The sequence below is a fragment of the Chrysemys picta genome, chromosome 7 (genome assembly GCF_011386835.1).
Source record: "Chrysemys picta bellii isolate R12L10 chromosome 7, ASM1138683v2, whole genome shotgun sequence".
Taxonomy (NCBI): domain Eukaryota; kingdom Metazoa; phylum Chordata; order Testudines; family Emydidae; genus Chrysemys; species Chrysemys picta.
In genome coordinates, this window is record NC_088797.1 from 17,615,799 (window position 1) to 17,632,853 (window position 17,055).

The 17,055-nt window shown below is 38.6% G+C and overlaps 1 protein-coding gene across 8 annotated transcripts in view; it reads right to left on the reverse strand.

Moving 5' to 3' along the window:
- Positions 1-1,576: 1,576 nt before the first annotated feature.
- RAD18 (RAD18 E3 ubiquitin protein ligase) overlaps positions 1,577-17,055 on the reverse strand; it is a 122,795-nt gene continuing 107,316 nt past the window's right edge. For 5 of the 8 annotated variants that reach the window (XM_005288495.5, XM_005288494.5, XM_024105009.3 and 2 more), the window contains one exon: positions 1,577-4,519. In XM_005288495.5, the coding sequence (XP_005288552.2) occupies positions 4,420-4,519 (100 nt within the window). In that variant the 3' untranslated portion in view covers positions 1,577-4,419. The remainder of the gene's footprint in view (positions 4,520-17,055) is intronic. The other 3 variants (XM_042849887.2, XM_024105008.3, XM_065550839.1) reach the window with 1 other exon arrangement.

Here is a 17,055-nt window from a genome sequence, read left to right on the forward strand (position 1 = left end):
TACCATGTTCTTAAACATTAGCTATTTTCCTAGTCTAGACATGACCTTAGCGAAAATCTCTTCATTGTACAGAGTATTTAATTATTCATTTCATTTAAGCAGTAATCACTTTTGTGTACAATACTTATAACGGATGTTCTCCCTCTGTACTCTGCAATATTTTCTTTGAATGCTGCAGTATTTAGCCACCAAAAACCACCAGAGTTTTCTCAGACAGGTCACGCTTTGAGAATGTTTTTGAAGAAGGATCTTCTAACACACTGTATAGGACCTTCTTCCAAAATACCTTTCAAATTGGCATGAGGCATATTCTGAGTTGATGGAAAGGGGGATGGAGAGAATGTGCTTACTCCTTCACTCATTTTACACTAGCTTGTTCCCCTCTGTGTTCTTTTGCACAACAGGGGAACATATGGACCCATCCCACCCCATGTTAAACCATTCTGAAAGATATACAATGTAGGTGAGAGAATGCTGCACTTACCAGCAGGCAAGAATGCAACTAGCATTGCTATAAATGTTATACAACACCATTGATAGTTAATCATATAGTAATAACTGGCCCCCAGAATGAAAACAAACTAAAGAGAATCTGGTAAGCATGGACTTTATCATTTTGTTCCCTAAGGGCAGGTCTACACTGCAGCCAGGAATTAACACTCTGAGAGCGATCCACCGGTCGATTTAGTGGGTCTAGTAAAGACCTACCAAATCGACTGCAGATCGCTCTCCAGTGGACCCCTGTACTCTACCCCGACAAGAAGAGTAAGCTAAGTTGACGGGAGATTTTCTCCCATCGACTCCCCACAGCGTAGACCCCACATTAATGCAGTATGTTATTCACGTAGCTGGAGTTGCATAGGGTAGGTCAACTTACCACGGTAGTGTAGACATAGCTTAAGTCATAGCATCTACATGTACTTCAATTTCAATTAGGACTGGAATGTGATCTTACTTTGGAAATGGGATTCAGTAATAATGGATACCCTCTAATTCCATTGCTGCTTTGGGGAGACAAGATGGGTGAGGAAAGATTTTGGAGCAACTTCTGTTGGTGAAAGATAAAAGCTTTCAAGCTACACAGAGCTCTTCCTCAAGTCTCAATTGGTCCAATAAACGATATTACCTCACCTACCTTGTCTTTGTAATATCCTGGCTACAATGCTACTGCAAACAACATTGCTGCTTTGGTCAGATCTATAACCAAAATGATCTATAGGTGCATGGTAGCAAATAAGCTGAGGCCAAGGAGTTAACTTTGTTACGTGATTACACATTCTTGCCTTTATTTACTGCTCAGTGTAATTCTTTCATGATTTCCCAAAAGAATTTAAAACCACTTCTCGATGCCCCATGTGGCTACTTCATGTCTGTCTTTGTCAGTGTTTTCTCCAGCATAAAGTCAATAATAATTAAATTAGTGGTGGTCACCAAAATTGGTGCAAACATATAAAAAGGGTAAAATCAAAATGTTAAATGACTAGAGACGTGGCAGATGCAGGCAAGAAAGGGCAATTAAGTACCCATAAAGTCTTACAATGGGGAGAGAAGAAATAAATGGGTCTCAACACAGAAGCATTTGTAGAGTTTTATTAGAAAGAGACATTAGCAGACAGTATCACAAAATAAAAAGAATTAAAACAATCAGCAATGAAAACAAATTGGAAAACATATAAAAACACTAACCAGCAGATTTCTTCTTTTAAATTATTTTATATCTATCTATCTTACTGTATTGCTTGCAATGACATCACTCTAGTTTAATGATTTCTGATTTTCCATCATCTATGTATAAGACATAGGGCCATTTTGATGCTCAGGGAACAGAGTATACTGAGAGAATAGATCTCTGGAACACAGCCTTCAATCATTCACATGATTTTCCTAGAATATCCTGAATTTTGCCATGTATTTAACTTTCACAAAATATTATGTTTTAAACATTTCACTGTTTCAGGGTGACTGCTTCCAAAACTGTCTGCAGAGTATACAGAAATAACCTCATGTACTAGTGATATCCAGAGCACAAGGAGCACACACCATGAACAGGAAAACTAACAGATCCAACTCCACCAAGATACAGTGGTTTTTATAAAGGGATTTATTTTTGTTTACACCCTCATGTGTTTATCTTTGCAAATGCACATCTTTAAAAACAAGCTGGCAATTCTATAATCTTAAACAGTTGCCTTTTGTACCAACATTAACAAACTAAAGATACTCACTACTTCAACTGAGCTATAATACTCCTTAACATTTCATCAGATTCAGAGCCTCCTGTTCGCACAACTAGTGACAGATTAACAAGCAATGTAAAGGCCCAGATGTTGTTGCTCCTCAAATTTTATTCACACTTGTCTCTGCGGTTAAATTCCATGTATGTGCTAGTATTGGTTAAATGTTCCTTGATGCAGTTGTCCATGCCTAGCAGTGAGTAAAATCATATTGATTTTTTTTTAAAGTATCTTACTAACCCCAACATGTTGTAAAAACAGGCCTATAAAAAAAACCAAGGACCTTGTCTGCAAACCCACTGAGGACATCCTCGGCCGGTATAAGCTGTCATAGCTCCATTTAAGTCAAGAGATGTGACCGATATAAAAAAATGTTATAGCTTTCTCTATATAATTGTGTGGAATTTACATCCTGCTTCTGTTAGTTGCCATGAATCACAATACAATGACCTAATAAATGGAGTTAGTAGCTACCTTCTCCCAAAGAGATTGCTGTAATTGAAAATCTTAACATCCAATCTCTTATTTATCATCTGTGCTATGACAGTTTGCTCTAGCTGCAGATATGCCCATTAGACCAGGTGTATTGTTTAATACCATGGGTTGAATGGGAATACCCTAATAGTAAGCAATTTGCCCAGTAGAAGCATGGGTAATCTCAGACCTCAAAACTGTATTTTAAAATATAAATTCACAGAACCATCCACCTTAACCAGTTTTGGGATTTTGTGTGTCACACAAAACACAAAGACAAGTCATGACCAGTGCAGACTTTGCTTCCTAAGACGAAATTTGATAATTTTTAAATTAATGGAGAATGTGTTTCCTCTGCATTCGTACTATTTAAAGGAAAGAGCTCCTTTAATTTTCTCGTATTGCTTTCAACTAGGAAAACTCCTAACTTTATTAAAATATGCATATATACATTTTAATATTTATTTCACAGCTAGAATAATTGAAGTCTGAGAACCATAGAATCTCCAATTTCAACATAATGGTTAAATTGCAATAATGAAAGAATACTAAGGAATAAGAATAACCTTACGAATATACATTCTCACACAGCATATTGCTTTGGGACTGAAATGGTTTGAAATATGAAATATTTATACCACCTGCAAAATCAAATTACTCCAAAGCGACCAAATATACTAATCCCCCTGCAGTATCATCCGCCTTCGGATTTCAAAAAGGCAAGGATTTTGGTTAATACCCATGCAAACAGAGCCCAACTGCCACATACATTTAAGATAAAATGCTGACAATACAAAAGGTCACTAGATTTAGATTATTCTTCAGTATGGTTTGTCTCCTGGTGGCATGTTGAACATTTTACAGTAATTCCTAGGAAATGTAGACATTTTAAATGCAGGCCCCTGTTTATCTATTTATGCAGTGGTTAAGGGACAGATTCTGAAATCCTTATTCACACTGGTCCCCGCTGTGAGCTGGCCTATGCATCCCCTACCACCCAGTACAGAGGAGTCAGCATCAGACAGCTACATGCTCTCTCCTATACCAGTAGATAGGGAGTCAGTCTTCTGTCTCTGCCTCCCACCGTGCACCAGTCAACCAATTGAGCCAGCAGAGTGGAGGTAAGCAGTGCAAGGAAATGAACCAGCAAAGCCTACTTCCCCACTTCCAGCAAGGGGGAAGTAGGGATTCAACTGAGACAATCACCATTTGGTCGGTGCTCTGCTCCTGAACCAGTGCAACACCGCATTGTCCTTTATAAGGTGCCAGTCTTGTCCATTAAGCAACACCTTGCTCCACAACTAGTCACACTGATCTCAAGAGGGCTACTTGTGGAGCAAACTACTCTTCAAGGTGAGGAAAAGGTGTCAAAATTTGGTCCTAAATGATAAAAACCATTTCCCCCACAATACACTATATCTGTCATGCTAAAAATATGGGCAGAAGAGTTAAATGTTTATAGAAAGATACTGATACTGTATGTCCATTCTTAAAGTGAAATGGCCTATGGTATTGTAAGCAAACACATTTGATGCAAGCATAAAGTAAATCCGTTATTTCAAGGCAGTTAAAATGATATGAATACACATAATTTCAGTGCTTTAAATTCTTAAGTGCTCCAGATATGCTGGGAAAAAATAAGGAGTCTGTATGGAAACGTTGTACAGCATCCAGTTGACTGCATAGGCTTAGAAGTAAGGTGACCATATTGCTAGTTCTTCCGCTGCTTACTCCTGGGAAGTACTTGACCACTTTCTGGTGTTTTGGGGCGACGTGATTTTCGTTTGCTAACTTTTACATCTGGAAAGCTGCTGTGAAAGAAAATAGAAAAGAAAATGCATTTTGTAATTGGTTCTGAATATAATTAAAAACTGAATATTTCTACTAAGAATTATAAGCACCCGGCGCACACCCTTCCTCTATATTCTTTGGGAGAATAAAACACAATACTGCTTTAACTTATTTTGTCTGCTTCATAGCCACCGGTTCGTGAAAATAAGGTGGAAAACAGAGCTCTTGGTATCAGGGTCCTCTCTACAAATAGCATCAACCCAAAAGAACAGTTGTCAGTACAGAATCTCTCTTCTGTACCTAAGGGGGCAAATCCCAACCAGCCAGAGATTCTGAACATTTATTGTCATGGAGTAAAAAGGACACCATAAACTACTAAAATGTGGAGTGGTTGCTCTTCAAAAACATTTCAGTGAATTGACAGCTTAAGACTTCAGTTCAGTAAGCAACTCTCCAGGATGCCAATATGTTTCATGCAAAGTATCAGTTCTCTTGGGTACACAGACACTCAACATAAGAGTGACAGCCTGGATCATACAGAATTAATAAAAAGACTAAACTGCAGCCCGATTAGTCCTTGAAATAATACTTTCCTGGGTCTCTAAAATTGTTCTCTAATTAGTAGCACATGGTTCTTTCTTTACTTCTCATAACTTTCATAAAAATAGACATCAAAACTTTGGAATCACGGCCACCATATATAGTAAACCCCAATCCATGAGTCTGAAGCCTGAGAGAATGTGACTGTGACTTTATTATAGCATTCCCTATGAGGGCCCAACACTTGCAAAAGAAAAAGAAACTTACTATTTTCATAAAAAATAGCAATCACATAGCTCACTAGGGCTCCGACTCAAAAAAAGCTACTAAAGTATAAAAGAACCCCATTGAAGTCAGTGGGACTGTTCCTAAACTTGTGTAAATGGGCATAGTCAATTTTCAGCAGCTGAGGATCTGGCCCAATGGTGACATATAAATGCTTAAAGTTAGGCTCTTAGTTAAATGCCTTATTGCACTGGGGCCAGAGTGCTCAGTACCTTGCAGAATCCAGCCCTTAAATTTGTGAATCACTTTGCTTTTTTACCTCAGTTTTCCTATCAGTAAAATGGGAATAGTACTTACTTCATAGGAATGCTACAAAGATCCATCAGTTCTATTTTGGGTATTTCTAAGGCTCATATCTCTGTAATACCTTGTTTACATGGGGAAATTAGTGTGTAGTAAGCTAAAGTGTGAATTAAAAGCAAACTAGCTACTTCGCACAACTCCTCATGTAAACACTCTTATTGCACTTTAGGGGTCCCTGGAGTGGTTTAGCCTAGTACATTTCCAAAGTGCACTAAGCTAATGTGCACAAAGGCACTGTGTGTAGCAAGAGTGTCCACACAGGGAGTTAGTGGGGAGTAGCTGGTGTACACCAGCACCTGCAGACTTTTTTCTTGGGTAGACAAGCCCTAAATGCTGTTATCCTTACTTGAGTTCTACTTTGCAGGAAAAAAAAATAAACTTAAGCTTTGGAGGTTTGTTTGACAGGCAAAAGAAATCTTCAATTTAGTAATGTGGCCAGTTTACTGTTTTCTATGTACGTTTTATCAGTACCATATCAAATTATCTTGACCAGTGTTAATTGGGAACATTTTAAGCATAATATCTATTTTCTTAAAAAAAAAAAAAAAATAATGGAGCTATCCTACCTCCTAGAATGGATCTTGAAAGGTCATTGAGTCCAGCCCCCTGCCTTCACTAGCAGGAACAAGCACTGATTTTGCCCTAGATCCCGAAGTGGCCCCCTCAAGGATTGAACTCACAACCTTGGGTTAGCAGACCAATGCTCAAACCACTGAGCTATCCCTCCCCCCAAAGTATGAGGGTATCAAGATCCAAGTTTATGCCATTTATGTTAGACATACTTGCACATTTTTTCACAAGCAATCCCCAATTTTTTTTTTTTAAATACATTGACAAGATGTCCTAACCTCCTGTGGAGACAGTATGTCACTAAATGAGGCGTAAACACCCAATCTGCCTGCCATTTAAATGACGCACCCCAAATTACTGATGTCTCAGCAAGATAGTCTCTGCAACTTTGCCGTCTAGCTTCCTAAACAACTAATTTTCCGTGTGAAAAAGGGCTACATTATTCTTACTCTAATACTGTAAAATTCCTAGCTAATAAAATGACCATGTGTGCATGTGTGTTTAAATTGGTAAGGAAAGGCCAATCTACGCAGTTCCTCCCACACATCCACACCCATCAATGTGTATTCAGGCAGTGCCATGGAGTTGGAACACCTATGCTAAATCTTGTTGCTTCCTGTTGATGTCCATTTCCATGCTCTAATCCCATTCCTGGTTCATTTTCTCACTGGCTGTAGTTCAGTTAAACCAACAAAAATTTGGCTGCTGCCCTGGGTATGCTAGAGGGAGAAGGCTACACAGAGTGTAGAGAAAGTGAGTGGCTGCTGTCATGAGAAAGTGTCCCCCAAGCTTTTGGGGGAGAAACTGTTGTCAAAGTTAGACTCAGGACTCCCAGTTTGTCAGACCACTCTGTTTTATTAGCACAGCGCTCTGCTAATACATTCAGATAATGTGAGTCCCCATGCAAGATTCAAACAGTCTTATTTATGCAGATAAAAGGGTGCGAACTAAACAAAGGGACAGAGAGAGCAAAATTGTAAAATTTGCATGGGGCACAATATGCATATCCTGCTTCCTTATTAACTTTTATCGATCTAAGGTTAATGCTTCACCAATTGCCCTTAAGTGGGGCAATTCATTAAGCAGTTAATGTCTGCTTTCCTGCCACATGGATTGCAGCATTTCTCATTTCTACTTAAAGGTACCTACAGAATTCTTTAATTCATTCTATTTCTTTAATATAATTCATTTCACTTTCACACTGTCTAGTCACCACCACCACTGACAACCTCTCTTTCTCCCCCCTCAAAAGAGTCTTGATAAAAGAACGGGTTCACAGCAAGGGGAATATTTTATATTCTGCCTTTTAATTTTTTTGTTTTTACAAAAACACATGGATTTGATTTTACAATAAATAACTTCTCATATGCCATGTTTTGATGTTAGCTGCATCATTTTGGGGCTCTAGCCACAGTAAATGTTAAATTCCCTTATTTTAACTACCAGTTAACCTCCCCCTCCACTCCCCAAAAAAGATCTCTAGCCTGTCAGTATCAGTAAAAATTTCCTATGGCTCACAAATAAAGAAAAAGATTATAGAACTGAGACTGAAGCACGATGTTCATCTTTAATCTGCAGTATAAAGCAATTTTGTTAACGATGGAACAAGATATTTATGTATAGTTTACAAAGGAAAATTCCACTGAAGCAGGATGTCAGCTATGGAGATATGTTTCAGAAAAGTTATTTGAAACCATAAACTGGACTGTGTTTTCCAGATTAGTTAGCTGACATTCTTGCCTCACAAGGCTCTGCTGCAGCTGAAATTAAATGTTTATTGCTTATTGAAAACACAACCATCAGGCACTTTCTTGGTGTTACAAAATATTGGAAGAATAATACAGTTGCTCCCTTCAGTGTTTCTGAAGAAAAAGAGTAAAATTCTCTTTATTTTTATTTTGAAAGATAACCCTCCGGTATCACAGCTAATGTTGACAAAGCAGTATAGGTAAGTTATTGAAAGAGGTCTACTTAAAATGGAACTCTTCCCGGCAATAAAGAGCTTGAGAGAAGTTACAAATGATATTTGCCATAGCTCCCTATTAAAAAAAAAGAACTTTTGGGGAGTTTTCTTGAGACAGACCCCATTTGCCAGACAGGGGCGGCTCTATGTATTTTGCCGCCCCAAGCACGGCAGTCAGGCGGCTTTCGGCGGCGCGCCTGCGGGAGGTCCGCTGGTAATGCGGATTCTGCGACATGCTTGCGGGAGGTCCGCCAAATTGCCGCTGAAGCCGCGGGACCGGCGGACCTCCCGCAGGCATGCCGCCGAAGGCTCCCTGATTGCCACCCCCACAGCGACCGGCAGGCCATCCACCGCAGCTTGCCGCACCAGGCACACGCTTGGTGCGCTGGTGCCTGGAGCCGCCCCTGTTGCCAGACGATCTTCACACTTACGACCAATGAATTTTCCATCACCAACTCAAAGAAATAGGGTTTTTTTCCTTATTCACAGAGTTAATTAAAATTGAGTAGAATTTGGGTGTGTTTAAATTAGGCAGCTAAATTGCCTCTCTCAGGCCTGGTCTACACTGGGGGGGGGGGGGGGGGGGATCGATCTAAATTACACAACTTCAGCTACATAAATAACGTAGCTGAAGTCAACGTACTTAGATCTACTTACTGCAGTGTCTTCACTGTGGTAAGTCGACAGCTGATGCTCCCCCGTCAACTCCGCCTGCGAGTACCAGAGTTGACGGGAGAGCGCTCGGCGGTTGATTTATCGCATTTAGGCTAGACACGATAAATCGACTCCCGCTGGATCGATCGCTGCCCATTGATCCAGCTGGTAATGTAGACAAGCCCTCAGACTAACAGCTTGGAATCCCATGTAGTGATGACATGAGTGATATAATGTTCACCAGTCCATAGCTATTACAATACCAGAATTCTCCACAAAAATACAGTCTGTTTTTACCATTTGCCAAAATGTGTCCAGGAAAAATAATCTGGCTAAACTGGGAATTGCAACTGAGGGTAAAAATGGAAAAGTCTGAAGTGCCAAAATTACCGCCTCCAACAACTGGAGTTTGACTGGAACAACTCATATTTCAGAGCCCAGTCCTGCATTGAAATGAGAGCGGAAGGGCCCCAGCACCTGCATGAAACCCCTGCAAAGTCACTGACCATGTCCCTGAACATCAGGGTGAACACTAGAATGCTCAGGATTTACAATGCTCCTTTGCTGGTTTGTGTGACCCTAAGAATCCCTGAATGCCTACTGGCAAATGGATCCCTGTTATGTAACTGGACCTGATCCTCAGCTGACCTAAACAAGCTGGCGTGCACACTGTTCCTTTGGGGACAGTTACTGAGAATGTCCAATGGCTAAAGGCTGGACACTGCAGGGGAATGCTTCAAGGGAACTCAGAGATTGGGGTGCACATATTGTTAACCTGCAAGGTACAGTAAGGGTTAGCATTGCGCAGAGGAGAGTGTTTGCATGGTTAATAGGCTAGTGGTGGCAGCTGACAGCCAGATAAGCACAAGCAAAGCTTCCTCTTGCTGTAGGCAGTGGGGTAATAAGGTGACTCAGAGTCCTGAGCATCTCAAAAAAGCATCACAGCTTGATTAAATCCTACTCAGTTACCCACAGAATGAAGCAAACAACAGAATGTACCTGACCCCATCCAAGCCCTTCCTGACTAATGAAGCTGCAAACCTAAGAACTTTCAGAAATTGATTTCTGCATGCATGGGGGAAGTGAGGGAATCAAAACAGTGGCTACCATTTCCCTCTTCCAGTCTTGCCCAAAACCCAATTCTGACTGCTTTTGATCCCCAGCACGTTAGTGGAAGACAACATATTAGCTTTAATCCAGAAAAAAAAACATCTATACCTTTAAAAATTAATAAAATAAAATATTAAATTATATATATTATATATATATATACACCCATCCCCTTCTCTGCTACAGCTCACAGTCCTGCATCATTTAAATTCAATGCAAGTGATGTGGCTGTATAGCGTGAAATATCTCATTACTGTAACACTTTGCTAAAGGCAGTTCCACGTTGAACTGAAACACATAAGCCAACTTATGAAAGTATTCATAACAGATCTAGGTTGCTGCAGCTCTTTTACAAGTTTGCCAAATTCCAAAATGTCATTTTTGAAACATCAGCATCAGAGCTATTTTCAACTTATTCAGAACACAAAATATGCCAGAGTGGTTTCTTTTGGTATCTATTTACCAGATTCTTGCAAATTAACCAGTTTCAGTCAAAGAAACATTCAGTGCACGTGACACGCATGCAAAGGAAAGGGATATAAACCTTCATGCTTTAGAGCATTAGTCAACCTCTAATTGTATGGACCCTGGATGGTATTCAGAGCACTTGCTGGTGGTCACATGGTACTGGTTTCACATCCTTTTTTCCAGATACTAATTATATTACATACATTAAATACTTTCTTAATGTTACTTTTCCTATAAACAATTGCCATAGTTGCCACAGGATGTTATTTGATTGTAAACGAGAGGTGGTGTTTTATGCAGTCATGACGGGCAGAGGAGATTTTCCATGAAACGCTTTCTATTAGGAGGTGATCTGCATCATAGAAAAGTTTGGGAACAATTGTCCTTCCAATGCAGGATTGTTTCCTGAAGTACATTTATTAGTACTTTGCTGGGTCTAGATTGAAGTGTCATTTCCTCAGCTCAAGCAGATGGATCACGCTGGTGTGACGTATTTTCTGATATTTACTTCACTATTTCTATCAAAACCCTGCTCTTGCACAACCCAAAATAATCTCTCTCCATCCATTAAATTTATACCTTTAAAGTTTTTGTAGACCATTATTCGGTCTTCATTTAGTCACTGCTTAGCCAGGCAATTATTGTGGCAAATTAACTTCATTAATACTTCCTCTAGTTTTTGTTGCTCCCTTCTGATATCCCTCTGATTTCTTAACATCTCTCTAGTAATGAGGACTCCAGAAATCAATTCAATATTCCAGATCATACCAGAACTGATTAGACACTGATTATTGCCTCCCTAATCCATTACACAATGCCTCTGCCAAGGAGTATGGCAGCACAGTTGGCCAAAATAATTTTGCTTTTCAGTATACATACTCTTGTCTAATATGCTCTTCACTATTGTTGAGTCTGAACTTTTGATGAGCTTAAACTTAACCCAGACTTGATGTCTCTGTCTGAACTTTTAATCAAAGCTCTGACCTGCGAACTACTCATGACACCCTCCTCCCCTTAAGTAGCCATCTCCCCTTTTCTCTTTCTAATTTACATTTTAACCTGTTTTATCCTGTAGAATCTTGATTGATTATGCATGACCATTATGATCTGTTAATCACTTTGTTTACTTCTGTGTATAAATATTGATGCTCACCCCTAATAAACTTGCCACACTTACTCTGAAGCCTTTCAAGCTAAGGATAGTGTGAGCCCGTTGATCAACGAATTGGTGTCTGGTCTCTGACAGATTGTGAGCCCCATACCAACTCCACACGAACTCGGGTGCTGGAGAGGTGAGTAAGGACTTGCTTTTTACCTAACACTATCATACCCAAGTCTCTTTCAATTTTACTCATTCCCAGCTTCCTCCCACTTAATACTGTGTATGCATTTCAGATTATTAGTTTCCATTTTCTAAGATGAGTCTAACTTTGTTATTTTTCGCTCTCTAGGATGCTTTATATACTGTGTCCCAAAAAAGAACTCAGTGTTCCAACATATGGCCCTCGACATTGTAACAGTAGCCATTCCATGATGTAGCAGCCAAGCATGAAGTCATCTATTTGCTGAAATGTATAAACAGTTAGGAGGAAGAGGATACACCACGAGAAGTGCAAATATAGCTGTTTTTAGGGATATGGGATAAGCATTAGATTGGGTAGCAAGCAGAGTCATTGGTTTAAGGGAGCACAGTAAGTCAGCAAGAAGCAAAACAGTCCCTAGGACATTTATAGGCCAAGTGCATCAATCTGTAACGAATTTGCATTCCACAAATGTGGAGAGACTGGCTACCCAAGCATTACATAAATTCAAAACTTACAACTCTCTGCTCTCATGCCAGCTTCCTTTCATTCTGTTTAATAAAAACGTGACCTTAATTATCTATTTAAACCTGAAGGACATTATAAATTATTCCCCACCAAATATCCCTTCAGCTTAGTGCATAAAGTAAAACCCTGCTCCCTCTCTAGTGTTTTTTCTCTCTTCAGAAAAATTCATTGGAAAACGATTTGTGTGTACTTGGGTTTCAAGAAGTTTTAGGAATACCAATTTTATTTCTATATGAATGAACATTTCATATAACGCTGCCTCTATCCCCGTATGTTTAAGCCAATTTAAAACTGATTTTTCTAAAGTCATCCAAAAAGTAATTTCTTTCATCTAGTGCTATACTACTTAAAAACAAATTTTGTTTATAAAAAAACCACACTTAAAATTTGACTTAATATTGCTTGTTGTCAGAAGCAGTATACAATTAATTTATATTTACTTTGCAGAAATACCCTAATAGAGTATTTTAACAAAATATTTGTAAAATATTAAGCTACAATATAAATGTTTACTATCAGATCAAGTTTTGTTCAAAATGTAGAGTTTATAAAAGAAAAATATTATTTAAAAAAGATTTTACAAAACCAGAGCCTCATACAAGCCTCTGTTATTGAAACTGTAATTTCATTTTAGAAGCAAACATCCCTTACAATATTTTCAACCCAAATATAACAGAATTTAATTTATGCATGAGAACCAGTGAAATTCCCTAGAAACAAAAATTAAACCCACTAAGTTTATTTTCTTTGTTCAAAGAAATGTTAACATAAACAGCAAAAATAGTGAAAAGTTAGATTATTAAAATTTAAAGACCTAAAAAGCTAAGCCTAATTGTGCTGTTCATTTACTTACTTTTCTTCATTCATCACATAGTTAAGGAGGTTTACCTTTTAAAGTTTTAACTGTATTGTACTTTTAAAATGAAACTTTATTCTGCAAACTACGTGGTGATCATTACAGATGAAAGGCAATCAATTAGCATAGTAATGGAAACGCTGATGTAAACACTCAAAGACCAAACTAAAGTACTTCTGTATATAAAAAGAAAGCAACAGCATGAGGCCTCGATGTAGGAAGTACACTTAAGGATATGCTTAACTTTACACATATGATCAGGTTTCACAGAAGTAAGCCAAGCCCACGCTTAACATGCGCAGGCATGTGACTTTCTGAATAAGTAACACTGAAACTTTATAATTATTACTGAACCAGAACAGATGTGTGTTGCACAAACTTTTTTTTCAGCCAATAGCGATTAAAAATAACCCAAGGGCCTACTCAGCAAACCTTCACTCACATGGTCTGTCTTCAGTGGAGCTGTTCACTTGAGTTAGGGTTTGCAGGATCAGGACCAAAATGTAGGGCTCTGGTGTCATAGAAGCTTATTTAGAAACAGGCTTGTAATTAGATTACAATCACACAAAGACAGTAGCATCGATCTAATCCCTAGTGGATATTTGTTCATATCAAAAAAACACAATCCCATGGAAAGATGCTGTACTAGAACTGTTGAGAATGTTACAAGTCAGGTACTGAGATGTATACTCATAGCTGCCTTGGAATTTGCACCACCACTCACATGCTGAACACTTAAGTTCAGTCACTGCAAAACATCTCGATTCATAATCATTAAACATTCATTATATTCGTGAAACCTTTCAAAAATCAAATTACTTAAGAACCAAGCATTCAGGAGCAATGTATTTGAGATTTTGTGATCCCACAATACCAAATACCCAGATCAAGGTGACAAATATCTCACTGATTTGTAAACAATGCAAATACACTGAAAATAAAAGGTCACTAATCCAAATGTCCTGCCTGTCACAACTCCTATGGCACGTCCCCCTCCTGACCACTCACTAGATCACTGAGGGAATCCAGCCATTGGGTCCTGCGTGTTTTAAGGCTCTGAACTGGGCACTGCCGCTGTCTTAGGGGCTCTGGACACAATCTCAGGATGCAGTTCTATCTAGCACCGCCTCCTACGAGCTCCATAAACAAGGCCCTCTGTCCAGCGCCCCTTAACTAGTGCTGACTCAGCCAGACTTCCCACATAGCTTAAACACACCCTCTCCCAGAACTCGAGCACCAAGTGTGAGCCTTCTGGTTTCTCTCTCGAAGGGGGTACATGGTAGCTGTAACATATGAAATGCACAGACACTGCACAGAATTCTATCAACATTGATCTTTAAGAAATACACAGATCAATACAAAAATAATAAACTTTACATGTATTTCGCGGTTTCAGTTTCCTCATCACTCCGGAGTGTTCTTTGGGTTGGGGTCAAAGTCACCTGGAGCCATCCAAGGTCATTATTCTGCAGTACATGGCTTGTGTTCTGAAACATGGAACCTTCTCCCTCAGTTGTCATTGACCTTGGCTGTAACATGCCTTTCCTCTCTCCTGCCAAAGTCTTCCATCTCTCTCTAAATTTCCCCTGTGAGTCCATTTTAAAGGCTAGCATCACTACCTTGATGCCTTTATTCTGCTGCTGGTAACTTTCTACTCACTAAGCCCCCAGCCCTTGTTGAGGGAAGTTGGGAAAAAAATAGTTTCTCCACTCAGGCAACCTCTTCAGCATACATATTGTCCAATCATTAAATTCTAATGAACATTGTCACTGGTCTGGCAGAGACATGATACAGCCCCCCACCAGCCCATGGTGGATACCACATTTACATAGAGACATTCAATGATAGAACCATCTTCTCAGTAACAATTTTATAGTATCAACCAGAATTTATAAATTGTATAGACAGATCCCCCAAATCATCACACTGCTTCATTTCCAGAGCAGAAATTGGATAATTTGCTAGTAGTATAGAATTCATTAGGACAGAACATTTATAGTATGCATGCCACAAAATGTGAAACACTAGATTAATGAGCTTTTCAACATATCAGAAATAGAAAACTCAATATAAACTGTTTACCAGATCTATTACACGGTACACAGCGGTGTTCATGCCGTCTTTAAAGTGAAAGTACATGTTGCAGAAACCCAAAAATCTAATTGTGTGATGGCTCTTTATAAAAAGTATTTTTCTATTTTGTTCCTATATTAAAAGTGCTATTAGCTTTACAAACTCTTTACTATTAAAATGGACAGAGATGGAAACAGCAGATTCTTTAAACTGTGCTTGCGAAGAAATCCATTTATATTCACTTTAAACAAAAAAAGTAGGAGAAACACACACTGAGCTCTTGTAGCATTTCACTATTATCAAATGGCATTTGGAGACAAAATTTTGGCATCTAATCTCTTAAAATCAAATTATTTTAATACTGAATGTCAATATGAGTTTGACAAGGTACAACATGTCTGCAAAATTCAATTAACTTATTAATTTATGCTAAATTCTTATCCGAGGGTCTACTGTAGGTGGCACAGTAGGTTAATGCATTAGCCTCTAACCCTCTGTCACCATAGGTTCAAAGAGTTTAGATATAGGAACAATTTCACCAAGTTTGGAAGGGCTCAGGGCACATTTATACTCATTAGAGACCAGCACACAAATGACAGTTTTTGTGAGATTACAGCTCCCAATTCAGAACAGTATCCCTATTCAGGACAGTACTGACGCACACATGTGCATTTGAAGTCAATGGGAGCTAAACACATCCTTCAGTGCTTTCCTGAAGCAAGGCCAAACTTAGGAGTTATGTAAAGTCCTGCTCCTGCACAGACTTAAGCATATATTAACTTTATGCACTGTGAGTAGTCACATTAAAAATCAATAAAGATATTCACAGTATGTAAAGTTACACACATGCAGAAGTATTTGTACAATCAGAGCCTAAATCAGTAATGGAGTGCACTGATTTAAAAAAAGTTTACAAGGTAAAATGTTGACATATACCTGTCCCCCACTTTCATGAATACTAAAATTTATCATTTAAAAAAAGGTAAATCATATTCAAGGTCACCAAGTAAAAACAGATTTAAACCTAGATAACAGATTTTTTTTTGTAAGCAGGCATTGATTTGATAATGGTACTTTATTATAACAACTCCATTATATTATTTAAATATAAAACTAGTGATATCTTCAACTCTAATAAGCCCATCATTGATTGACTTATCTCCAAAAGACCCTTTGGAATGGATCTGCATGGCTTTATCATTTAAAAAATATCTTGTTACATTATTCAAAACAAAGTTTTGACAAAGATATAGAAATAAATGTAAGATTGTTATCAATTTAACAACTATTCATCTGAGGTGTTTTATTATTAGCACTTTGTATAAAGCATTCTACAAACCACAAGTACGTTTTTTTATTTTAAAAAACGGTTGCTGTGTGTAAGGGAACCATAAGGATGCTGAGCAAGTTTGTAAGAAGTTGTTCATTCTAAGCATCCATTTTCATTGCACTATGCTTTCCATTTGTGATATGCATGCCAAGGCTTTTAATAGTTATTCTAAGTACATTAAATTGTTCTATCACTGCCAGCATTAGAAGTTACAGTTACTTACCTTACAGTTTACTGCAGTTCTTTGAGATGTATTGTCCACACAGATTCCACTCTTGGTGCCCATGTGCCCTACACATACAAGATTGGGGCTATTTACACATTCTCTGTGCCCTCACACATTCTCATTTCCTGTAATGGGGGATATAAGGGACAGGGCATCCTCCCCCCATGCTCAGTTCCTTTGCCAATAAAAATTCCAGTATAGGATTCTGATGAGCATGGATGGAGTGGAATCTGTGTGGACAACACATCTTGAAGAACTACTATTAGTGTTGGGTAAGTAACAGTATTTCCTTCTTTGAGTGATTGTCCACACAGATTGTATTCTTTGTGATCACAAGTAGTCCTCTGAA